Here is a 27,760-nt window from a genome sequence, read left to right on the forward strand (position 1 = left end):
GCAGACAAACTTCAGCCTAAAGTAACACCTCCTAGCCAACTCCAGCCTAGGTCAGCTGGACCATAGCCAATCAGGTATGAGAATAATTGCTTATTGTTGTAAGTCACTGACTTTGGGGATGATTTGTTATAAGTTATCGTGACAGTAGTTCATAAATACTCCCCTACAGTCTATTTTCAGCACAGCAGCTAGAGTGATTATTTGAAAATCTAAATCAGATCACACCACACCCCTTCTTACCTCTGCAGTAGCTTCACATATGTCTGAAAGACAGAGGTTTCTACTTGTGATGATATTCAAGGCCTGTGTGACCTGCCCTTTTCGCCCCCTTTCATCTCTCTGACCTCGTCTCCTGTTATTCTTTCCTTCTCTGACCCCACTCCCACTACAATGGCCTCCTTAATAGACCTCAGACATATCACATATGCTGCCTTTGCAACAGCAATTTCTTTTGTCTGGGACTCTTCCCTCAGAGATATGGCATGACTAAGTCACTTATATCCTTTAGGTCTTTGGTCAAATATCACCTTCTCAATGAAGCTTCCTCTTGTCATGCCACTTAAATGGCCTTTGTCTGTACCCCTGGCATTCTGGATTCCCCATATACCCTAATCCATTTCTTTTTATCATAGCATTTATGACTTTCTAACATATGATTTACTTTTTAAATATGTTCATGTTTATTGCTTGTTGCCACTAGATTGTAAACTCTTTAGGGGCAGGGATATTTGTCTCTTTTGTTCATTAATATATTCCAGCAGCCTAAAGTAGTGCCTGGCACTCTGTATCTGCCCAGAAATCATTAACTGGATGGATGAATGAGCCAATTAACAAATAATAATAATTAACACTTTTATTTTCTACAATGTTTACATGTTGGAAATATACGAATGTGACATTCAGGTTCTAATTCTGTGCAGAAATGGCTATTCATACAAAGTGGCAGTTGCACTGTCTCTTTTTCTTGGATGGTTGGGAGCAGATCGATTTTACCTTGGATACCCTGCCTTGGGTGAGTATGTTTCATTTAAAAAAAAAAAAAAATCTTGTGGAACTTGTAGGTAAATGTACCTCTTCTCATAGTTTGAATCTCTGCATACTTTTAATAGTTACAAGTTCCTTGTAGCTGGAGTTGAATAGTCAACCTTCTTCTATAAGTATAGAGTGAGCAGTTAGCTCTGTAGTTAACTTGGGTAAGAAATAGACTTTTCCTGTCTTTTCATCTTTTATGAAAACATTCACTCAAGATAGTATAGACTTGAGCTGTTATTGCTAGTGCTGGTCATGCAGTGGACATTCAGTAAGTTTTATGAATAAATGCCCATCTCTCCCTACTCATTCAAAAAATATTTGCCTTCTACCTGAACGTCTATCAATGTTGCCTTGGGAATAAAAACTACTTTCTGGAGAAGCTGGGTTTGGGACAACAGCAACCGGCACGAGCTGGTGCGGAGCCTGATTATTACTCTTGATCCCTCTCCATACCTTCTTTTTAGGGCCGCACTTGCAGCATATGGAATTTCCCAGGCTAGGGGTTGAATCAGAGCTGCAGCTGCCAGCCTATGCCACAGCCGCAGCAGCATGGGATCTGAGCCACGTCTGCAACCTACACCACAGTTCACGGCAACTCCAGATCCTTAACCCACTGAGTGAGGCCAGGGATCGAACCCGCATCCTCATGGACACTAGTCGGATTCGTTTCTGCTGCGCAACATTGGGAACCCCCCAGCTATAATCTTTACATTTACCATAGTCACCAATGCCTATGAAATCGATTTACATTTGATGATAGCTTTTGCTGAATACTTTGACATGCCTGCCCTTATTTAGGCCTTAAAACTCTCTTGAGTTTATCATCCTGCTTAAATCTTCTTTTACAGGTAGGGAAGTTGTCACCAGAGGGGTTAAGGGATTTACTCTCTGGAGGCCTTGCTTTATACTGTGACATATTTGTTGTTATCATCCTTGTTTTATGGATAGGGAAATAGTCATGAGATTAAGAGATTTACCCAAGGACACTCAGCTAGTGACCTGAATTTGAACCCAAATATTCTGGCTCAAGAGCTCATGCTTTATTTACTGTAGTACTTTGCTTCTATGTTAAGCCCTTCACTGGGCAAATGTAAAGTTTCTGAATGATTTACTTTCTAGCTAGCAAAGTTAATCTTATTCTTTCCATGTTGCTACCCACCAGAGATCAAAGAGGAATCTTCACTGGTAACCTTGGTGGGAAGTATGCTTCTGTTAGCCTTACCTGGAACTCGGTGTTATAAGGCCATAAATGGAAGTCAAAGTTTAAAATACTATATACATGATGGTTTTTTGTTTTTTGTTTTCAGTTAGCAAACATTTGTTCCATGTTTACTCCTTTTTAAGTGAGTAACAAAGTGCTCTGGATATAATGATGGAGATTACAGTTCATAATGGTTAGAAGAAAATAAATAAGAAATAAATGTGTTTGGTGGGCCAGTTTATGATACAGCACTCTCACAGAACCATTGTTAAGTGCTGTGAGAGCAAAGGGACTGATTTAGTGAGCCTTAGGATGTGAGGGAAGACTTCTTGGATGAAGTAACCTTCGAATTAGCTTTTAAAGGATGAGCAGATGGCAGAGACTTAGGGCATTAGAGGGAACAGCATGTGCAAAGGCACAAGGTGTGAAAGAGCATGGGTGTGTTGAGAAAATGGGGGATAGTTTAACCTATGGTGTAGGAAGAAAGATGGCAGGAGATGAAAAGTGATTCCAGAGGTAACCTTCGGTCAGATTATAGAAAGCTTTGAGTGTCTTGTATTGGAGTTTGGACTTTCCCTTTAAGCATCAGAAGCTGTCAAGGTTTTTGAGCAGAGGAGTGTCATGGTCATATTTATATTTTGGGAAGATGGTACTGCTGAAATTGTGAGAAGTAGCCTAAAATGGAGGAAAATTGGTGGCAGAGGAAGATAGAAAGAGATTGATGCAGTCTCCTGACCTGAATGATATCTTAACTGCATTCTCATGCCATTTGTTATATAGCAATCATGCCTCTCTATAATACGCCTGAAAACCAGATAATATGTACAGAAGGCGTCTGAGTTGCCATAATAAGAGTCTTTTAGTCTAACTAGTGTTTTTAGATGATTGGATAGATGGGCAGAAGGACAGATGATCAGATGGAGAAACTATCTTTTAAGGGGGTCTTAGAGTGGAAGGTGAGAGGAGTTAAGTGGACATGTCAGATTCATTATCCTTTTTTTTTTCTTTTTTTTTGTCTTTTTAGGGTTGCACCCATGGCACATGGAAATTCCCAGGCTAGGGGTCAAATCAGAGCTATAGCCACTGGCCTACACCACAGCAACACGGGATCCGAGCGACAGCTCATGGAAACATCGGATCCTTTAACACACTAAGTGAGGCCACGTCCTCTTGGATGTTGGTCTGGTTCCTTACCACTGAGCCACAACAGGAGCTCCCAAATTCATTATCTTTAACTGAAAGTTCGTTTATTTCTTTAAGCATTTAAATATTTTTATATCTATCTTACTTGCATTTAAACCATCTTAAGGTTAAGGATTTTGATGTTTTATCAACTTAATCTAATCTAATATGTAAAATTACAGTGTTTGTAAACTTAAAAAATTTAAATGTTTTTAACTGAGTTTAAATTTTTTACTAAGAATCCAAGGTTAAGGAATTCTGGCATTCAATTAAAACAATTAATGTCATTTAAAAAAATTCTTAACTGGCTAATGCAATGTTGACTGGTATGAAAATAGTTATAGGTAGAACCTCAAATTCTGTTTTTCTTATGATCTTATTTATGGTTATGAAAAGTAATAGTAGTATTTTTAGATAGCTTTTTTTTTCTTTTTGTCTTTTGTCTTTTTAGGGCCACACCCGTGGCATATGGAGATTCCCAGGCTAGGGGTCTAATCAGAGCTATAGCTGTCAGCCTACGCCACAGCCACAGCAACGCCAGATCGGAGCCACATAGCTCATGGCAACGCTGGATCCTTAATCTGATGAGCAAGGCTAGGGATCGAACTGAAACCTCATGGTTCCTAGTCGGATTTGTTTCCGCTGTGTCAAGTTGGGAACTCCTGCATTCTCCTAGATAGTTGCACAGATAGAAGGGTATTTTCAAGACTCGACCTGTAATAAAATAAGAAATACTCCTCCCAATTTTTTAAATAACAAAAATTAATCTTTGTGTTTTTTTTTTAAATTTTATACCCAATTAAATCTTTTTATTGAATTTATGTACTTTAAAAGTAAAGTTTAAGTTACTAAAGTGTTGGCGTCATGGCTCAGCTGTTGGAGAATCTGACTAGCATCCATGAAGATGCAGGTTCAATCCCTGGTCTTGCTCAGTGGGTTAAGGATCCAGCATTGCTGTGAGCTGTGATGTAGGTTGCAGATGCGGCTCCGATTCTGCATTGCTGTGCTTGTCGTGTCGGCCAGTAGCTACAGCTCCAATTCGACCCCTAGCCTGGGAACCTCCATATGCCAAGGTTGCGGCCCTAAAAAGCAAAAAATAAAGTGTTAGTAAAGTACATTCAAAATAGGAGCTTTATTAATGTCATCTGAAGCATAATCTTTTTGGAAGAATATATCTACAGTAGTAATGGTTTAGGACAGAAACGGACCCTTCTTGACTAGAATCACTTATTTGGAATTTCAAAACTGTTTAAAATCTAAATACAATATTTCTTTCCACAGTAAGGTAAGTAAATAGGATCTGTACAAAGAGAGCTAACAACTTTTTTCTTTGGACAAAAAGGCTACTTTTGGAGTTCCCGTCGTGGCTCGGTGGTTAATGAATCTGACTAGGAACCATGAGGTTGCGGGTTCGATCCCTGCCCTTGCTCAGTGGGTTAAGGATCCGGCATTGCCGTGACCTGTGGTGTAGGTCGCAGACTCGGCTTGGATCCCGAGTTGCTGTGGCTCTGGCGTAGGCCGTCAGCTACAGCTCCGATTCGACTCCTAGCCTGGGAATCTCCATATGCCGCGGGAGCAGCCCAAGAAATAGCAAAAAGACAAAAAAAAAAAAAAGCATCAGGCTACTTTTGGTAGCTCGCAAATACCCGCCTATCTTTTAAAAAACCTAAACTGGTGTGCTAAGTAATGAAATCCGTAAGAGTAATAGCTTGCACTTCTTTTAGTAAGTGCTGTTTAGAATGTATGCTACTTTGTGTTGTTCAAGTTGATCAGTGTTTGTTTACAAGTAAGGTAATTTACTATTGATATAGTTTGTTCCCCAGCAGTCTTATTGATCAGGCGTAGGAATGACTCAGCCCTGACTTCGTATTGCTCATGGAAGGATAGTGGAAGACAGACAAATAGATAGTAAGTCCTACTATGGGATATGTGCCCTGCTGAAAATTAAGGGCAGTGTGCTGGGGAGCATCTAGGAATGTCATTAAATTTATCCTGGGAGCGTTAGAGAAGACATTCCAGGAGTTTTATGAGACAATTAAGAATTAGCTAGATGACTGATTGGGAATAGTGGGGGCAAAGGAGGAGGCAAGGAAGAAGACAGCATAGCACATATAAATGCAGTGATGGGTGAGGGAGACATGAGTTTTCTTCCACAGCACATTGGAAGAGAACTTCAGGTAGTTGGGCTGTAACATGGGCAGAGGAATTTGCAGGAGATGAGACTAGGTTAGATGATGCTACTATAAATAGTGTGGACTTATGCTGTCCAAATTTCTCAATATGGTAGAATTGCAATAGTGTAGCACAAATAACACCTGAGATAACATTTATCATATGTTTGTCATGAGCCTTGTACTATTTGGAGTTTTATTTTGTTTTGTTCTCTTTTAATCCTTAATATCATCCCTGTCTTCTTTTCATAAATTATTTTTATATTTGAAAAACTAAAACAAGTTTAAGATAGCATTATCAGCAACTTCATTAATAAAGTCATCCTTTGTCTTAAATTTGTAGAAACGGATGGATCTTAGTTAATATCACAAGTGAGACAGGATGTAAATCACTAGTGATTGTAAACTTTAAAGTTTTTTTTTTAAACAATCAACTTAATTCCTTATTACTATTTTTTTTGTGGGTCTTTTTTTTAAGTCCACACCCATGGCATATGGAGGTTCACAGGCTAGGGGTCGAATCAGAGCTATAGCCACTGGCCTACACCACAGCCACAGCAACGCATGATCAAAGCCACATCTGCAACCTATACCACATCTCACAACAATGCCGGATCCTTAACCCACTGAGCGATTGAACCCACAACCTCATGGTTCCTAGTCGGATTCGTTTCCACTGGGCCACAATGGGAACTCCCAGTTCCTTATTTTTTAAAAACATCTTTATTGAGGTATAAATAACATACGTTAATGTGCACATATTTAAGACGTACCATACAGTTTGATAAATTAGACATATACACATATGAAACAATCACCATAATCAAGAAAATGACCATATCTGTCACTCCCCTAAGTTTCCTCATGCCTATATTTATTTTTATTTATTTATTATTTTATTATTATTATTATTATTTTGCATTTTCTTGAGCCGCTCCTGTGGCATATGGAGGTTTGCAGGCTAGGGGTCCAATCGGAGCTGTAGCCACCAGCCTACTCCAGAGCCACAGCAACGTGGGATCCGAGCCGAGTCTGCAACCTACACCACAGCTCATGGCAACACTGGATCCTTAACCCACTGAGAAAGGCCAGGGATCGAACCTGCAACCTCATGGTTCCTAGTCGGATTCGTTAACCACTGAGCCACAATGGGAACTCCCGTCATGCCTATTTTTAATCCCTGCCTTTTGGCCCTCTTTGTCCTGCTCTTACCTGCTTTCTGTCAGATTAGTTTGCAGATTCCTTAAAAGCTTAAACAGATCTGGATCTGTTCTTTAGTTTCTTAAATGTGTTACTCTGGGAGAAGGTAACATTTACTAAAGTTCCAAACATATGTATCATTCTCTTATCTAATATTTTATCTGAACCTCTCATGTTGGTTCTTCTGAAGCACCCTTAGAGAAGGGCAGCACAATATCTAGGTTTTTAATGGACTCTTATCTTCCTCTGTTTTGAGTGTTATCACATGACTTTGCCAATAAATAGACTTCTATTCACTGTTTTCAAATAGCTGTATGAGAGAGTTCTCATCCTGGCTCAGCAGTAACGAAACCGACTAGGATCCGTCAGGATGCTGGGTCAATCCCGGGCCTTGCTCAGTGGGTTAAGGATCTGGCATTGCCATGAGATGTAGTGTAGGTCGCAGATGTGGCTTGGATCTGGCCTTGCTGTGGCTGTGGTGTAGGCCAGCAGCTGCAGCTCTGATTCAGCCTCTATCCTGGGAACTTCCATATACCCAGGTACAGCCCTAAAAAGCAAATAAAATAAGATAAAATAAAAATATGCATGATATTTTCTCCTATTATTAGATGTACCTTAATTTCTTGAGGCAATTTTTCCTTGTTAGACATTTAGGCTGTTTCTAGTTTTTTGGTAGTTATTAAACAAAAATTTATCAAAATCTGTCTGTCACATACCATTCAAGGAATTGAGGTAAGAACCCTACCTTTAGGAATTTACATGGCATAGGAAGATTGAGAATGAATGAACAAACCAACAAATATTTCTAATCACCACCACGAAGAGAATGAATTGAGGACATGTGTTGGAGTGCTGGGGCTGAAGATGTAGCCTGAGATGAGAAGAGCTTCAGGAAGAATATCGTTGGCAGAGGATATGACAAGGGCACAGGCTCTGACATGGTTGCATTGTCTTCATAGAGTAGCAGCAGTTAATTAAAGACAAACTTTTGGGGGACCATTCTTAATATTCTTTTTATTAAAAATTGAAGGAAGGGAAACTGATATTTCCAAAATGTTCTTTGAAGAAGGATACGTTTCTGAAATCAAATGAGTTGAATGGATATAATACATATGTAATATGTATATAATACTAAGTGGATAAAGCTCCTTGGGCAACTGTACTAAAATGCAGTGAATGAAAAAATAACTAAAGGAATTGTTATATAAGGTCATGGAAAAGGTTAAAGGTCTTTAGGAAACAGAAAAGCTGAGAAAACATCTATTCATTCAACAAGTATTGAGCATTTACCATGTGACAGACAATATTGTAGGTACTAAGGACACAGAAGTAAACAAGTCAGATGAAAGACTCTCTCCTACTGGGGCTTCCATGAAGCATATAATAAACAAGTATAAACTATTAGGTAGGTTATAAGTGTTTTGAAGAACACTTTTAAAATTATTTCCAACAAGTGTTATCCCAGTACTTATAGCATTGTTCTGCTATATATCTAATACTAATAAGGATGGGGAATCATCTAATATACCTACATATTTCAGAACTTATTTGTGTATTTTCAAATGTGTGCAAGACGTGATCTCATCCAGTCTTTCAGTTTTAGCTAGCATCTATTTGTAGTTGATGCTTAGAACTACCCTTTCACGAAGAGTCCTGTTTCATACCATTTTTACATCTCAAATTGGATGTCTGGAAAGCAACTCAAGTTTAAATATGGAAGAGAGATTACTCATCCCACCCCCACCCCCAATCTGCCTCTTCTAATTTCATCATCATGTTTTTGTGTTGTATCGTTGTATATGTCCTAAATTCTGTGCTCTATTACCATCTATTATTGTACCTTAGCTCTAAGGTTGGAACCAAGGACAGAGGTGTATATAATTCACAGAATTGTTGATTTTGACTATAGAGCTAATAATAAACTTAAGATGCTTAGGAAAAAATATAGGATAAACCCAAGATAATTGGGTTCCTAATAGAGTTTGGCAATTTAACTCTAGGATCAGTGGTTTTTCCCCTAATTATTTTTTCTGTACCTTTATTTATTTGAACTTTCTTTATTTGAACTTTGTTATACATGAATATTAAAATTTGAATCTATAATATATTAAGTCTAAATAAATAAGGACTTTAGGACTAAAAGATGTTCTGTAACTCTGATGTACTGAGATTTAAAAGATTTATTTTCTTAGGCCTTTTCTCTTAAGATATTTTTTAAAATTACTTTGAGTTTTTATTTCAGTTCCTATTGTTTATTTGTTAAGTGAATAATACATTTTTGGTGGCTTTTCCATATTGCCCATTTAACTTTTTTCATGTTTTAAGGTGAAGATTTTTTTTTTAAGTGTTAATTTTATGTTCTTGATATAAAGAGTTTGTAGTATATATAATGGTTTATTGGGAAACAGAAAAGTTTATTAATATCTATAAGACTTTCCATATTGCAAATGACTTTACCTTCTTTTCTAGGTTTGTTAAAGTTTTGCACTGTAGGGTTTTGTGGAATTGGGAGCCTAATTGATTTCATTCTTATTTCAATGCAGGTAAGTTAGTTTCGGTCTAGAAGATTCCTACTTTTTCATTTAAATTTGAGTTCTGTGATATATTTTAACTATGTCGAAAGCAGTTAAGAGTGCTTTTTAAATTTTTCTGCAGATGCTAAATCTAAGGGATCACAGGCATGATTTAAGTAGCATTTCCTAGCCTGCGCTCTACCAATAGTAGTTCCAAAAGACGTAAGAATAAATATGATTTGTAAATTGTGAGTTCAACCAAGTGAATAGAGGTTTCTTTACTGAAGAACATCTCAGAATCTTTTTCTTTCTTTCTTTCTTTTTTTAGGGCCATACCTATGACATAGAGAAGTTCCCAGGCTTAGAGTCAAATTGGAGCTACAGTGGCCAACCACAGCCATAGCCATAGCCACAGCAACTCCATATCCAAGCTGAGTCTGTGACCTACATCACAGCTCACGGCAATGCTGGAGCCTTAACCCACTGAGTGAGGCCCGGGATCATACACTCATCCTCATGGATACTAGTTGGATTCATTTTCACTGAGCCGCAATGGGAACTCCCTCAGAACCTTTAATTTATATTTTGAGTCTCCAAATATACGTGGGATTGAGATTTCAAACTAACTATTTCTTTTCCTGATACTCAAAATAATGTCAATTACTAAATAGGATACTGATGGGAATCTGATATTTACCTATGAACATATAGAGGCAGAAATAAGATTTTTATTTGTACTGGACAGGTACTTTATAGTAGTATTCTTTTGGTTGCAAAAATGTGGTAACTGAAATCCAGCTAGCTTAAGCCAAAAAAGAAAAAAGGACTATCTGGGCACTCTGGAAAATCCAGGAGTGGGGCTGGTCTCAGGTTAAGACCAAATCCATAGAATCAAATCATGTGTTCAGGACTCTCCTGCTATTTGTCTCTGCTTCTTTGTGTTAGCTTTGTTGTCTCCTGTTGCAGTGGTTTGTGAATGCTCTTCTTAAGCATTTAAAAGTGCCACCAGATGTTTTCTATTAAATTATACTGAACAGGTTGTAGCTAACTTATGAGGATTCTTAAATTAGAGAAGAAATGAATTTATTACAGCAAATGTCACAAGACAGCATTTCAGTAAGCATTTATGGAGCACCGAATGTCTTCTGCAAGTGTGTCAATGTGTGTATTTAGATCATTATCAGTTTTGCTCTTCTTTCTCATACAGTATTTCCACTCCTCAAGTCTGCTTGATGTTATCCTTATGCTCTAAAAGAAAGTCAAAATCTAGGAGTTTTTTGGTAACATACTGTGAGGAGGGGACCATACTGTGAGGAGGAGGCAACATATGGACCAATAAGATACCAGAATTAAACAAGGAAAATATTTGGTTTTAAAGTTGGAATTCTCCTGTCTTTATTCATAAACATATGCCTAACCAAATATCCTGCCTTCTCTGACTGTGGGACAGGCAAGCAGGCATGAAGAGGCTAAGGTACTCGTGCACATATGCTTGGAAATGGGTTTCTCACTTTAAATGAGGATCCAAGGATTTTAATGTATTATTGGGATCCTTTAAGATACATACAGAATTCCATGTCTTTAAAACCCAACCATTTAGTTAATATTTTGCACTAGGTTCTTTCTTTGGCGATGTCAGTGTTTGTCGCTTTATCTATATCAAATTACAGAGCTTTCTTGATTCAGCCGCTATTTTCCGGCACATGTATATCTACACTTTTCAGAACTAGTAGTTCTTTTTCTTAAAGATCTAGAATTGAGACTATCACATTAACAGAGTATTTAAGTAGAGTTAGAGTGTTTAAATTTCTGCAGTAAATTTCCCTACATAAAACATTTTTATGAAGATGACCACTTAAGACTCTTTTCAGATTGGGAGAAAAATCATTTTTCAAAAGTAGCCAAATGAGATGTGTGGCCTTATACTATGTGTTGTTTAATATACTTAACATGTGATGTTGATCACATTAGTTTTAGAGAATTTTTTTAGCAAATCAAGTAGGTTTTTACTATAAATATCATAAACTATGTTAATATTTTTTCCTTGAATATATTTTTTAAATTTCTCATAAACCTCTTACATTCTATCATCTTTTTTTATTCTTTTTTCCTTCCTCTCTGTCTCTATCCCCAATTTCTTTTCTTTGCTATTAAATATTATTCCCCAGGGAATTGCAATGTTTTTCTTTTTGGACTATGATTCCAGAAACATATTGTGCAAGAACTCAAGACCTATAAAAACTTCACAGTGTTTATAACAAAAATCCAGGAAAATCTGCTTTTAAAAAAATAGGTCTAGTTATTTCATCTTTTGATGGAAACAATATAAAGTATAGAGCATCTTTTACTAGAGTAAGGAAGCTTTATAACTGTATTTACTAAAAATGCTTTGATAAGTTTGTTAGTAAACCTTTGACATTTCTTCTATTTTTTATTCTTAAACAATATGCAAATGGCATTGTGTGAATGAATGGTATAAAATGATCCATAGAATTAATTCAGTTCTTTTGTGCATTCAACAAAATCTAAATCATGATACGTGTATAGCATATCATCTTTCAGTTATGGGCAGCTATTTTGTATAACTGCTGTATGTATATTTGTATTCCTAAGACAGGTCTTAATTTTTGTCTTTTTGCCTTTTCTAGGGCCACTCCCGTGGCATATGGAGGTTCCCAGGCTAGGGCTCTAATCGGAGCTATAGCTGCTGGCCTATGTCAGAGCCACAGCAACATGGGATCCGAGCTGCATCTTCAACCTACACCACAGCTCACGGCAGTGCTGGATCCTTAACCCATTGAGCAAGGGCAGGGATCGAACCTGCAACCTCATGGTTCCTAGTCAGATTCGTTAACCACTACGCCATGATGGGAACTCTGACAAGTCTTAAAATTTTAAAACACTGTTTTGTGCTTATATATATATTTATATACATCATGGAGGATAGATTAGATAATTTTTTTATCAAAAAATATGAGAATATTTGATTTCATTTAAACCTCTTTTCTTTTCACACAATCTGGACATTCTTAATTATACTAAAGCTACTGTTGTGTACTCCACCAAACAAAAAGGAAAGAAAATCTGTTAAGTGGAGACAAGACAGCCACAAATCATAAAGATGAAGATGGGTAGAGGGAGAATGGAAAAATGATTTGGAATATGAAGAGTTGTTAGAAGGAAATATGTCAGAGTTCTTTGTGACAGTTTTAAAAAATTCTATGCATTGTGAAAGAAATTACTTTTATTTTCATTCCTATTAACATTGCAGAGTAGATGTCCTTAAAGGACTCCTGACTTTATAAGCAGCAAAAATTTACAAAAGCAGTGTAATCTCCAAGACGTTTATGAATTTTCTAAATAAACTTATCAAATATCTCATTAGTTTGGCACGTTAACTCATTTTAGCACTGGATTATATACTGCTCTTGTATTCTTTTTCTTTAAATTTTACATCCCAAGTTTGGCTTTTCATGCAGATTTCTTGAGGAAAAAAAGATTTCTGTTCATCTCCTCTAGCACTAACAGTATGCTCAACATAGAGTATGCTCTCAAAATTTTTACTGATTTGAGCTAAATACAGTATACCTTGTGAAAAGTGTGACTTTGTGCCAGTTACAGGGGTGATGAGAGGCTAAAAATGGTAGTTTTTAAAAAGTGCTTTTCTTTAGGGCGTTAAGTTTCTAAATTTCATAGGGTCACTTGAGAGGTAATGAACAAAATAAAAGTAGGTATGATAAACTCTAAATAGTAGGTTTTGTGCCATCGGTGAGAATGGATTTAATGTGTACCAATTACGTATAAAAGTTGGAGTCCTTGCCCTATAAGTTAGGGTCTTTGCCCTAAAGGAACTTATAATCTTACTCACCCCAAAGTGGTCTAAGAATAAGACTCCACTTATTATCAGAAATATTTCCTTGGACACTCTAGGTTGAAAATTTAAAAAGGCTCGACTTTATTTCATCTTGTTTAGATTCTTGGAATTTTACTAAAATTTTTAAAAGCCTAGGCTTTTTGATTTAGAGCATAAATAAGGCTAAGATTATAGGTTCGGTTCTGTGTAAACCAATATGTTTTGTCAAAGATGTAACCTATGCCCTTGCCCCATGAAATACATGTTATTGATCAAAAGGAGGACTGACTGTGTGATCACTCTGAATCTCTTATTAGTCCCAGAAAAGTTGGTCAGAGTCCTTGATAGTTCACTAGATGTAGGACAGCAATATACAAAAACTAGATATCACATCTTCCAAATAGCTCTGCTTTATTTATTTAACCCTGGTATGATTTATTGGGGAAGGTAACTGGAAAACTGAGGAGTCTGATTCGGGTAGCTTCTGCTCTGTCACATGACCTTAGTGAGGTAGATTTCACTTGATTCTCTTACCTGTGAGCTGTGGTGTAGGTTTCGGACACGGCTTGGATCCCACGTTGCTGTGGCTGTGGCGTAGGCCAGCAGCAGTAGCTTGGATTAGACCCCTAGCCTGGAAACCTCCATATGCCGCGGGTGCAGCCCTAGAAAAGACAAAAACAACCAACCAACCAAAAAACTAGTCTAGTGTCTGAGCCAAAAGCTGTGTTTTCCTCAGGAGATATAATGGTGAATCTTATTCATTTCTTGAGGAGTGATGTTTATATTGATCCTTTAGGATAAATAACAACCAGTCTTTAAATCAGATAAAGTCAGGGGATCTGCATGTATAACTTACAGCACATGTGGGAATTCTGGTGCTTAATTACAATGTGACTAATCAGATGGTTTTAACAGCCTCATGTTAAGATTAACGACATGTAGATGTCCACTCTGGACCCAAACATTTGACTCTTAAGAGAATATGAATTTCCTCTTTGGGGAATTGGGAGGGACACAGGATGCAGCATTATCCTCTAACTGCAGACAGCTGTGTCATTTTACTTGGCACCAGGTTAATAGGTCTTCAGAAGATGATTTGATCTTGCCAGTGTTAATATTTGCATTCTTTATATGGAGAAACTCATATGTGGATTAGATAGAAAAGTGATACATTGACAGAGTTGTATAGTGTTAGTTTTTTTCTTTCTCTCCCTAAATCACTCATAACATTTTAAATTCATAAGAATTGAGTTATCTAAGCCATCTAACTTCGACAGCAAGACAAAGTCAGTAAAAAGAGATCATGTCTGTTGCTAAAGTTTAGGTGTTAAAGTACTTACTGGTAACCGAGCTTTTTCATTTGCTTATTTTTATTAGAATGCTACTTAAAACTTACACAAACAAAAATATGTTTTCCACTAACAAAATCAAAAATTTATAAATTACAAGAAACACTACAACATTGTTCAAGTTCAAATAAACTCTTTTTTGGTGTGGTAAAATATATGTACACAATATAAAATCTCCCATTTTAATGTTTTTTAAGCATACAGTTCTTTGGCATTAAGGATATTCAGAATGTTGTACAACTGTCACTAATATATGTATATATATATATATATATATATATAAAATTTTTTTTTGTGGCCACCCTTAGCAGAATGAAATTCTCAGGCCAGGGATCTAATCTGAGTCACAGTTGCAACCTATGCCACAGCTACAGCAATGCCAGATCCATAACCCACTGTGGCCAGGCCAGGAATTGAACCTGTACCTCCACAGCAACCTGAGCTGCTACAGAGACAATACTGAATCCTTAAGCCACTGCTCCACAACAGACACTCCACCACTATCTATTTCTTAAACTTTTCATCACTCAAAATGGAAACTATACCCAATAAGCAGCAACTTCCCATTTCCCCTTCTCCCGGATCCTGGTAATCTCTAACCTACTTTTTATCCCAAAGAAATTGCCTACTCTAGATATTTCATGTAAATGGAATCACATAATATTTGTCCTTTTATGTCTGGTTTATTTTACTTTGCATAATGTTTTCAAGATTCATTGATATTGTGGCATGTATCAGATCTTCATTAATTTTTAAGGCTGAACAATAATATTCCATTGTATGTATATATACCACATGAATGGATAAAAATCCGTTCATCTGTTGATGGACACTTGGGTTGTTTGCATGTTTTGGCTAGTGTGAATAACGCTGCTATGAACATTTGTGTATAAGTATCTGTTTAAGCCCGTATTGAATTCTTTGGTGTATATACCTAGGAGAAGATAAACTTTTACATAAAGCTAGTTGAAGAGACTGTCTTCATGACCTTATATGGATTAAGACTTCTTAAACAAGACCCCAAAAACATAAACCATAAAGAAATCACTGACTTTGATACATTAAAATTAAGAAATTTCTTTTCTAGCAGTTTCCATGGTGGCTCAACAGGTTAAGAGCCTGACGTAATGTCTGAGAATGCAGGTTTAGTCCCTGGCCCCACTCTTTATGTTAAGAATCTGGCATTGCTGCAAGCTGCAGCATAGGTCACAGATGTGGCATAGATCTGGTGTTGTTGAGGCTGTGGTGTAGGCCTTATCTGCAGTTCCAATTCGACCCCTAGCCTGGGAACTTCTATATGCAAGTACAGCCACTGAAAAAAAAAAAAAGAGAGAGAGAGAAATTCTTTTCTAAAAAGGATACTATAGACCAAGTTAACAGTTAATAGACTGAATTAAAAGTATACTAGCAACAGGAATTGATATGTGGAATATGCAGGTCATCAAGAAAATGATAGGGAGCCTAGTAGTTAAATGAGCCCAGTAAACTAAGAGATGATTCACAAAATCACCCAAATAACTAATGCGTAAGTAGAGATATTTCTGGGCATTTACTCACGCTCCTGTCCACAGGGTGACATTGTACAAATATGTCTGTTGTAGTACTGTTTGTGGAGCAGGAGGTTGGACTTAACCTAGATAGGTGCCCTAATTGGAGAGCAGATGCATCCTCTGTAACACTAGGCAGCAGTTACAGTAGATGTACATAACAGCTACACAGAAATGTCTTGGTGTCCTGTGAAAATAATTTGAAACTGAACAAGATCTACAACATCCAAGTGTCATTTGGATAAATTAAAGATACCTATTTATTCAAAGAACACGTTTTTCAAAAATAAATATGTTACATACCAGATTAAGTATATGGCCATTATTTGTGTGGGTGCATATGAGTGGGTCAGTGGAGTTATAGAGAATTAGAGATCGAAGTTGAAGAACAGAAAAACAATAGGAAATTTGGTGACCCCTGCTTAACATTCTTGACTTTGATATGTTTTTCTAAAGTTTTCTGATTTACTCTTCTTGCTATAGATTTGCACCCGTAGAAAAGCCTACTCTTTTTCGTTTGTTTGTGTTTTAGGGCCACACCTGCGGCATATGGAGGTTCCCAGGCTAGGGGCAAATCAGAACTACAGCTGCCTGCTATGCCACAGCCACAGCAACGTGGGATCCAAGCCACGTCTGTGACCTATACCACAGCTAATGGCAATGCTGGATCCCCAACTCACTGAGCAAGGCCAGGGATCAAACCCACAACCTCATGGTCGAATTCATTTCCACTGCACCACAACAGGAACTCCGAAAAGCCTACTCTTTTAAGTAAGCAATTCAAAAATTTTTGCATTTAAGCTGCAAACAATATTTCATCATGAAAACAATCAGAAGTGTCAAGGAAGAAGAAATTAAATTCCACCTAATTGCTTCACACCACTGCAGCCATCTCCATAGAAGGAGAAATGACAAGAGATAACCGTATCAAATCCCTGGAAACTGTGAATATTATCTTGTTTGGGAAAAGTGTCTTTGTAGAGATATGATTGAAATAAGGATGTCAATGTGAAGAAATCATAAGTCCACTGACCAGTGTCCTTCTAGAAGACAAAAGAAGAAAAGACACAGACAAACAGAGAAGAAGGTGGTGTGAAGAAGACAAAGGCAGAGATTGGGGTGAGGTGTCCACAGCCGTGCAGTGCCTGGCAGTCCCTTAGAATGGGTTTTCCCCTGGAGTCTCCACAGGGCTTCTGGCTGGGCCCATACCTTGATTTTAGACTTCTGGCGTTCAAAACCGTGAGACTGTATTTATGTTGTTTTAATCCACTAAATCTGTGGTAATTTGTAACTATAGGAAGCTCACGTGGAGGAATATGAGGTTGCTTTCTTGCGGTCTTAGGGCTTCTCACACAATAGACATCGACCCCCCTTTGTACAGAATAGCTTCCCATGGTGTAGTGGCCCCCTGTTTGCCCTCTTGTAACATGAAGACATGTAGCAACCTCTCGGTGCATTGATTGGTAATAAGTGGTCTTCTCTCCATAGGTTTTCAGAAATGTCCCAGCTTATCAAACAAATACTTCATGCTATTGAATTTGGCTTCAGGCTATTTCTTAGAGAAATAAACACGTAATTTTAGGTGTCATACTCTGTTGACAGTGAACAAAGTGGGCATAGGCATATTTAACTGAGTAAAAAACGTCTCATTATGAGGTATTTTATTCTCTAGAATAAGCTCCCTGTTGGCAGATTGTATCTTATTCACTGTTCTGTGTAAAATGCCCAGCACAGTGACTGGGATGTAGGAATTAAGTATTTGTTGAATAGCTTTTAAAACCAAATTTATTTTAAAAATGTAGACTGCTCTACAGAAGTGTTCTTCAAACTCTGGTTGCATAACCCCTAAAAGAATTTTTTTAAATCCCTACCCTACGCATGTTTTAGGTTGACATTTAAGTTCTCTATCATAAGTTTAAATAGTTGCAAGGGATATCATTTCCAGTTTGTAAATATTGACATATTTAAATAAAACTGTTACATCAATTTAAAAATGTATCCAACAGAATGTAAATGCCATAGAGTTTAAAGTATCCCTCACTTTAAAAAGACATGAATGAATCCTTCACTAACCATTATAATTTTTACATTGTTTCTTTTTCTCCTTAAATTTTTATTTCTATTCCCATTTCCAACAGAATTTTATCCTAGTGTAACATGTTTTTATGCTTTAAAATAATACTGATCATATTATTCATTAAAATTAAAATGTACAAAAATTTTCTGTGATTTCTGGATTGAGTTGTAATTATAATTATTGGCATACAGTTTGTCAAAATAGCATAAATATTATACAAATATTAGCAAATTTTTTTAAGCAAAGAAAGTAAAAATTTTACTAGGAATGGATCTTTTGAACAGGATGTAACAGAACATATTTTTGGACCCTTGATTAAAGAGGATTTTCCTAAGTCTAATATTTTGAATTATCCCTTTCTTTGACATATCAGAGATTTTTATGCCTCAAGGCAGTGTGCCATCATAAGGCTCAGGGGAGGAATTCCCATTGTGGCTCAGATGCTTAAGAATCCGACATAGTGTCTGGAGGATGCGGTTTCTATCCCTGACCTCGCTCAGTGGGTTAAAGATATGGCGTTGCCGCAAGCTGCGACATAGGTCACAGATGCGGCTTGGATCCTGTTTTACTGTGACTGTGCTGTAGGCCTGCAGGTGCAGCTCCAATTCGACCCCTAGCCCGGGAATTTCCATATGTTGCAGGTGTGGCACTAAAAAAAAAAAAAAAAAAGGTGTGCTTTGATGGAAAGTATGCTTTACTGTTGTCAAGTGGAGAGAAGACTACAGTGAGAGGGAAGTGGGCAGGGGACAAGCAGGATGCTTTTACCCTGGTGTGGTATCAGGAGAATCAGTTTTTCGCAGAATATTTATGTGAATTACATATCTCAATGACCTCCCTTGGAACTATCTGGGCTTACATATACTTTGGTAAGTCCTTGTGTACCCCTAAGGCTACATTTGAGGATTATTTTTTTTAACTTTTTTTTTGCTATGGAGGATTATTCTTAAAGGATCAGTTGTAGAGATTATGTTAAAGTAGATTGTTACCAGTGTGATGAAATGGACAAGACTACTGTAATGAGCATGGGTTATTTTTTTTCCCATCTCTTCCTTTTCCATTCCATGTGGTTGCGTTAGGACTGTCAGTTATACTACCTCAACCTCCAAAGGAAGCCTGGTCTGGTCAATGTTAATGCTATTTCCTTGGATATGACCATTTGTTTATCAATAGATATTAAAACCAGGCAGATCAATCAAAGTCCTTTCCTGAAACTGGTATATAAACATGAAGGAAGAACATTTTACTTTCTTTCTATTGGGAACTGCTAAGCTGCAACGATTTGTATCTGGAATTGTTGGCAACCAATTGGGAGTGCCTATCTGCAGAATGAAGGCAAGCAGGGCTACGTAAAGAGGCAGGGAGCCAAACCAAGGGCCTCGTGGGGCGTGGGATTTCAGTCCTTGAGGCCTTGTTTCCTGCAGCGCCCAGAATTCTATAAGCTTCCTCAGAATCCTTTTTAGCTGCGTGAGCCACTGCATTACTTTTTCTGCTTGTGTTAGTTTGAATTGTATTTGTGGTGTTAGTGAAATGATTTTTTTGTTTTTAACAAGAAAGTAAATTCAAAGTATTGTTAAAATATCTTTTGCAAAATGGGTAACTTGGAAATTTTTCTCTTCTAGATTGTTGGACCTTCAGATGGAAGTAGTTACATTATAGATTATTATGGAACCAGACTTACAAGACTAAGCATTACCAATGAGACATTTAGAAAAACGCAGTTATATCCATGAATATTTTTAAAAGAAACAGTAAGTGATACATGTGTGTATAATCTTAATTATAGTATGTTATCTGTATAAAATTATGAGAATTTGAAAACCAAACGAAATTTAAGAGATCATCTAGTGTTACAAACCTGTCATTTTGCTTATCAGGAAACACAGGTCTCTATTTTTATTTATTTTTTTAATTTTTTAATTTTTTTTAGGACCGTACCCGTGGCATATGGAGGTTCCCAGGCTAGCCATCATATCGGAGCTGTAGCCACTGGCCTGCGCCACAGCCACAGCAACGCCAGATCTGAGCTGAGTCTGTACCCTACACCACAGCTCACGGCAGCACCAGATCCTTAACCCACTGAGCAAGACCAGGGTTCAAACCCACGACTTCACGGATGCTAGTCAGATTCATTTCCACTGAACTACGTCAGGAACTCCCCAGTCTCTAATATTTCATAAAGCGTTTTTATGTGTGATCATTGCTTCTGCAGTTCTCAATTTAGACTCTCTGCAGTGAGTATAGTTTAAGGGAAAAGTTCATGAGAAAAAATACCATCAAAACAAAAAGATATTCCATGGTTTTATATAATGGGTATGATGAAAGTATGTGTTGTAGATAACGAAGCATGTCTTTTCTACTGTCCATCTTTCTTCGGGTCAATATGATCCTTAAACCTCATTCTTCTCTCCTCCTTTCCTAAACCGGAAAGTTGATGGAGTTGCAACCCTAAACTACTACAAGTACTTACTTTAACCTAAAGTTTGGTCCTGCCCACAAGAATTATTAATTAGCCTGAGAACTATTTAGCAGCTTTGAGGGAAGGCAGAAACAGGCTGAATGTTTTGGCTAGTCCTAGGGTTTTCAGTTGACTCTTAGTGAGTGTGTGCTTCTAGAGGCCAGGAAAGGAGTAGACATTCATGTTCTATGTTATAAAATTTCAATTGGATTTGAATTATTATTTTTACCCTTAAGGTGGATTTTTTTCTTTTCTCACAGTAAAATTATGGAATATGCTTTATAGTTACAGTCTTGAGAGTTGAAAAGTGGCAGACCCTTCCTGTCAAGATCTGAGGAATTTAGGAGTTCCCATCGTGGCGCAGAGGTTAATGAATGACTAGGAACCATGAGGTTGCAGGTTCGATTCCCTGGCCTTGCTCAGTGGGTTAAGGATCCAGCATTGCCGTGACCTGTGGTGTAGGTGGCAGATGCAGCTTGGATCCCGCGTTGCTGTGGCTCTGGTGTAGGCCAGCGGCTACAGCTCCGATTAGACCCCTGGCCTGGGAACCTCCATAAGCTGCGGGAGCGGCCCTGGAAAAGGCAAAAAGACTGAAAAAAAAAAAAAAAGAAGATCTGAGGAATTTATTCAATGATCCAAAAAGTTTTTCAGATCTTTTCTTATAAACTGTAAGAGACTTTGGATTTAAAAGTGAGATGAAGCATAGAGATCCATCTGCCTCTTTAACGGGGAAGAAACTAAGACCTAAGAAAGCTAATTGAGACCTAAGAAAATGTAATCAGTGCTAAACTGAATCTAGAACTGAAGTGTTCTGTGCCTTCCACAGCTTGTTCTCCACCTCCCACCCTCACTCTCCACTGTGGCATTTTTTATTAGGCATCTTCGTCTTGGAAATTATTACTCCTACTTTATGGGAAAGGTTGTGTAGTTTCACATAACCTTATTTTCACACTATAAATTGTTGTTTCTCTTTTTAAAGTATATAGATTATTTTAAAACTACAATGTGAGAGTTCCTGTTGTGGCTCAGCAGTAACAAACCTGACTAGTATCTGTGAATGAAGACAGGACTCGGGTTCGATCCCTGGTCTCTATCAGCGAGTTAAGGATCCGGCATTGCTGTGAGCTGTGGCATAGGTCATAGATGTGGCTTAGACCCCACACTGCTGTGGCTGTGGTGTAGGCTGGCAGCTCTAGCTCTGATTAGACCCCTAGCCTGGGAACTTCGATGTGCCACAGATGCAGCCCTGAAAACAGCAAAAACAAACAAAAACTATAAAGTGAAAAGTAAGCAAATGCAACTTGAAAAGCAGTTCCATTCTCTGTAGCCTATCATATAAACATTTGATTGGGGTTCCAGATTCAAAACTTGAAGGGCCCATTGAGAAGGCAGGTCTCTTCATTGTCATGCTGTGATCTCTGATAGCACATGTGCAGGTGTTCCTAGTGTAAGAAAAAATGACTTGAATAAATGAAAGCATTAAAATGTGCATCTACAATAACCCCATTGGATTCTTTTAAAATATTGTGTTTTAACATATTTCTTTTTTCTGTTTTAGGATTTGAGCCTTCTTGATTTTGATAGAGAACTCTCAATATGTAAATTCCCAGGTTTTCTTTCTCCTTCTTCACATACCACTTTATGGATTCTTTTTAATTTTTTGTTGCTGATGTTTTCGTTTTGTTGTTTTAGTTAAAAGCATATTAATCTGAGATTTATTTACTAGGATTTTCTTTGAGAGCTGTATGATAATAGAGTCTTTTCAGGCTACTGTCTCTGAGATAGATGACTTCCTACGCTGATATTCTTTAATGCTTTTCCCAAAGGCAAGTTGCCTCTTGTCATCTTCACTTCTGGAAAATAAAATTATACTTACTCCAATTTTTAGTGCTTTATTATTAAGAAAATCATCTTAAACATTGAATATTTCTGTCTTCTGCATTTTGATCCTTCAAAGCAGTTAATCCATGATGCAAACAAATACCATTTATATTGCCTGGGGCTGCAATCTTGTATATGACAACCCACCTGTTTTTCCTGACATTTTCAGATCCATATTTGCCTTGGTATCTATCCAAAGAGCTAAAGATCATCACGGAGTCTGAAACCATGAGGCAACATGGATACTTCTGGCATTGATTCAGGCCTCTGAAGTGTGGACTTTTTCCTTTTTGCTTTGGAAGTGATACACTAGCTTTTGGAGGACGAGATACTGACTCATCTAGCTCAGTGCAGTTATATTTGAAGCCGGCTGGACAAGGTGGGAACACCAAACAGATGAATAATGTCTTCCATCTGTTAGCACTGCCCAGCAGATGCCGGCACAAGTGTCTTAAGTGAGGCACCAGTGTCTGGAGGAAGCAGCACCTGTACATTAGCACTGGTTTTTCTTCCTGTGTTTAGAAGGGTTTTAAGAGATGGAAATACACGAAATGTTATGTCCCTAAAATTCTGTCATACTCTTAACTTTAGTAACAGGCATACCAATTTCAAAATTACTGGAATCTGGGCTCCCCAAAAGTAAAAAGCATAATTTTTCATCCCTCATTTCACTCATAAATATACAGTATAGTCCAGTTAGCTTCATAACATGTTAGACATTCACTAACAGCTTCTTCAGTTGGTAGATTATTTAAGTATTGATATATGAAGTGAATTTGGATTGACTTCTAATATATACCCGGAATGGTGTCTGATTTGTTCATTAATGAAAATACTGAGTGTCTACCATGTATTTTATTTATTTGTTATTTATTTATTTTTATGGTCGTGCCCATGGCATGGCAGAAGCTCCTGGGCCAGGGACCAAACCTATTCCACAGCAGTGACAACGCCTGATCCTCAATCCACTGAGCCACACGGGAACTCCTGGGAGGCACTCTTCTAGATTCTAGGATACAGCAGTGAACAAAACACAAGCTCCCTTCGGGGCTTACATTTCCTTGGGATTCACTTTCTCAGTTAAGCTTGATGTCCATTTGCTAGTATTCCGCAGTTCCTTTTGGGTGCAAATAGTGCTTTGAAGTTTCTTTCAGGATCACCTAAGCTCAGATTTCAAGTCTTTTAAGTTGCTACAGCCATATACATATAATTATATAAGAAATACTTGCACTTAAATCTTGAAACTAATCTTGCTTTTCGTGTAATTGTTATAATTAACTTGACTAGGTATGAAGTCTCTTTCAAAGCAAGTGTTTCTAAAAGTATTTATTTACATAAACTGTGCTCTGAAAGAGTTGTTGGTAAAAATCTAGAAGTAAAGTCCCTTCCCAGTACACTCTTAATGTTTAGACTTTATTTTCACTATACTTTTCTTAATTTATATGACAAGAACACTTTAGTTTTTCCAGTCTGTATTTTCCCTGTTGCCTAACATATGTAATTTTTACAAATAGGTTTTTTTTGGTCTTTTTTTTTTTTTAATGTGATTGCATTTAAAGCATGTGCATGCAGTTCTGTTTTTTGGTGGTTTTTGTTTGTTTGTTTGTTTTAGTTTCATGGAGCACTGTATTATTACGGCTATTTATTTGTTAGCAGTGTGTGTGTGAATGAATTATATATTATGGCCTTTATATGAGGTGTTTTATATGATAACCCTGCTTTTAGAACAGTGACCACAATTGCGAGATGGATCAGTTCAGTCATTCCTGATTACTTCCAAACCCTCTAAAGTAAGGTGGAAAGGTTTCTTTGACTTCTATAGAAATAGTGTTTCTACAGAAGCATTTACAAATGGTACTATAGCCTGAAAGGATTAATACAATATCCAAAAGTACCTCTTTACCTAGAAAGATTTCTTACCTTCTCTCATTAAGCTAAAGGACCTTTTTAAGATTTCAAAGATTCTGTTAGGTCTACAGCCAGCATTTGTTCATAGGACCCCTGCTAAGACCAGGAGAAATACTAGTTTGGGGGTATGTTTTGTTTCACAAAAATTTTCTGGAGTTCCCATCATGGCTCAGCAGTAACGAACCCAACTAGTATCCATGAGGATGTGGATTTGATCCCTGGCCTTTCTCAGTGGCTTAAGGATCCTGCATTGCCATGAGCTGTGGTATAGGCCAGCAGCTGTAGCTCTGATTCAAACCCAAGCCTGGGAGCTTCCATATGCTGTGGGTGTGGCCCTAAAAAAAAAATTTCTGTGTTTTTTCCCCCTTATTATAACTTAGATAGTTAAAGCTAAGTATTATTATACAGACAGGCAGCTAGGAAGCTAAAATAAATCTAATGGCAAGAAACTAGCAAAAAAAAAAAAAAGTTCATAAAAACTACAAGCCTAAGATGTTGGTTCATCTTTCTTATTCACATACCTTAAATGTAGGTATTCCCAAAGGTTCTGGTACCTTCCTTCTTCCTTTCTTTAAATAGGCGTTCATTTTGCTTTTTTCTATTTACAAAATTAATATAAACTTAATGCAGAAATTTTGGAGTAACACATAAAAGCAAAGAAAAAATTCATTCCAGAGCTCAAAGATAACAGTATTTTTATATATGTCCTGGTAGTTTTTCCATGCCTGTATGTTTATCTTTCTTCACAAAAATGATGTATTATCCATACTGTTTTGTAGCCTGCTTCTTCTTGTTGTAAAGGTTTTTCTATTTCAGTAAATAATCTTTTACAAAATTATTTTTAATGGCTGCTGAGTATTCCATGTCTGTATCATTATTTATGTAATTCCTTATTATTTGGTGTTTAACTTATTATAAGGTGTTTAACTTATAAATAAACAGTGTATATTTTGATTTTTTTTTAGAATTGTCCTTTTTAGGCAAATTGTAATTATTTAATGATGTGTGTTTGTATATATAACCATATATATAGCCTTAATTAATCAAGGTAATAGAAAAAGAATGAAGTAAAATAGTCCAAACTCACACCAAACCATAACTAAATCTTAATTATTCCAGTGCAAATTAACTGTAGATAAAATGCAACAAGGACCTGCAACTACCCCCTGCTCTGCAGTTTGACCATTGCATACTTACTAGTGCTGATTGCTGCTGCTCACATCCCAAGAGCTGGAGAAGATAAGCCACACTTGAGAGTACAGAATGCTGGTTATGGGTATCAGGGAATAATAGCAAACCTGTTAGTTTGCTCAGGATGTCAAATAGTTGACCGAGTTACCTAATTGCCCTCTTTAAGACGAGAGAGGACAGTAGTTTTAAGGAGTACATAGGAAGCTCATTCATAATGGTCTTTATTCACACTGCTGAGAAGGAAAGGGGAATAGACAAATTTGGAAAATGAGAAAAGTTACTAATTGAGAAGGAATAAAAATTCTCTACAGCACCAAGTACCCGGTGGAGTCCTGGAACAGTGCATTTGTAGCTGAGCCAGTCAGCGTGGCACTCATTCCTGTATCTTTTGCAATAGAGCCTAATAGCTTAATTCTTAGGAAATGTAGCAAAGCTAGTCACTATCTGATGAAGAAACACTGTCATCTACTCTCTTAGAAAATAGATGTTTTTAGGGAAAAAAAAATTTTAAATTGAGGCTTAATATCTCCATGTGCAAGATATTAAGCTCTAGAGAATCTTCCTAAAGAGTCGCTATCATTATGCCCACTTTATAGGTAAGTAAAGTGAGTCCCACAAAGATTGATTCACTAGCCCAAGGACATGAAATAAACTCAGGTCTGTTGACTGCTATCCTCCTGCAATGTGATAGTTAGAATTTTCTAATTCTTTGAACTCTACTGCTAATGATTGTGTACTAGAGATTTTTCTAGCTTTGTTGTTCAATGTGTTCAGTAAAGATGGAATTGTCTTCCTATATGGTCTTTTTACTTAACGGGTAGTTTGCTGGTTTAAAAAGAAAAAAAGAACTTACTTATTCAAACTTCTCAACTTTACATCATGCAATTGCCAAAATGTTTTATGAATATTAAAAGAAGGATGTGGTAGACCAGCGGTTATTGTCCAGAACCCAAAGATTTTTCTGCTGTTACCTCATCTGACATTTGCAGCACGTTTAGATCAAAAGCCTAATTGTGATAAGAGGAGAGATGCTAGGTAGTCCCATACTGTCACGTTCTGCTTAGTCTTGCTGAGGTCAAATGAAACTAAAGACATCTTAGGTGGTGGGATTGCAGGCAATTTTTATTTAGTTTTTCTTTTGGCTTACTGGAACCTTCTAGTTTTTCCACAGTAAACATGGATTATTTGCATGCCTGTATTGAGCACAATAAATAATAGTATAGGTAAATTAGAACAAAGAACCCAAGAGAATTTTATTCTCTTCTCCCTTTCCTTCCACTTCAAGATATGCTTACCCTGATTTCTGACACAATTCTGATTTTAAAGAGTAGATACATTTCAAAGAAAAAGATCTAACATATGATATCAAAGGTTAGTCATCTAAGCAGCACTGTTTGTCATCTAAGCAACACAAGACTTTAGAATCAGGCCTGAGTTTGTCTTCTGTCTTTTCTGCTTGTTTTTGTTTTATTTATTTATTTATTTTAGGGCCACATCCATGGCATATGGAAAATTCCTAGGCCAGGAGTCAAACCAGAACTGCAGCTGCTGGCCTACAACGCAGCCACAGCAACACCAGATGTGAACCTCATCTGTGACCTACATCACAGCTCACGCCAGTGCTGGATCCTTAACCCACTGAGTGGGGCCAGGGATCAAACCCGCATCCTCATGGATCCTAGTCAGGTTCATTACCACTGAGCCATGACAGGAACTCCATTTTGCTTCTTGTTTTACTGTAAGAGTTATATGAGCGCCCCTGTAGGGAAAACAATATCAGGTAATGTTGAGAGATTACGATGACAGTGATAATGGTCACCTTATATTATTAAACTTATATTAAAGGAATGGAATGATGTCGCATTAGGCATTGGGGAGCCCCATCTGGAATTTGCAAGGGGTTCTTCACCCTTTGGCTTAGTGTGGTTATACCTTGAATAAAATAGCTGTGGACTCAAAAATTCCTTTTACAGAAAAAAGGAAGGAAAGATGTGTACTTTAGGTGTTTACTTACGCTTTTCTTATCTCCACTATCGTTAATCTGTGGCTACTCTGTGTAATAAGGGCCAACAACGTCTCTTTTCTAGAGAAAGTAGTCTTATTGGCACCTGCGCTGTTTTAAGATTCTCTTTACTAAGGGAAGCCTGCAGTGTCGCAGGTTTTGTTTTTGTTGCTTTTTAATCTGAAGTTCTCTGGAGAT

At 37.3% G+C, this 27,760-nt stretch overlaps 1 protein-coding gene across 2 annotated transcripts in view; it reads left to right on the forward strand.

The window, feature by feature from the left end:
- Positions 1–23,381, forward strand: part of TM2D1 (TM2 domain containing 1) — a 37,493-nt gene extending 14,112 nt beyond the window's left edge. Inside the window, exons 4-7 of one of the 2 annotated variants that reach the window (XM_047788850.1) lie at positions 921–1,012; positions 9,256–9,329; positions 19,745–19,873; positions 22,631–23,381. In XM_047788850.1, coding sequence (XP_047644806.1) covers positions 921–1,012; positions 9,256–9,329; positions 19,745–19,855 — 277 coding nt within the window. In that variant the 3' untranslated portion in view covers positions 19,856–19,873; positions 22,631–23,381. Of the gene's footprint in view, positions 1–920; positions 1,013–9,255; positions 9,330–19,744; positions 19,874–22,138; positions 22,462–22,630 lie in introns of those variants that run through there. The other variant, XM_047788849.1, reaches the window with a different exon arrangement.
- Positions 23,382–27,760: the final 4,379 nt, after the last annotated feature.

This window comes from Phacochoerus africanus, chromosome 8, assembly GCF_016906955.1.
Source record: "Phacochoerus africanus isolate WHEZ1 chromosome 8, ROS_Pafr_v1, whole genome shotgun sequence".
Classification (NCBI taxonomy): Eukaryota; Metazoa; Chordata; class Mammalia; order Artiodactyla; family Suidae; genus Phacochoerus; species Phacochoerus africanus.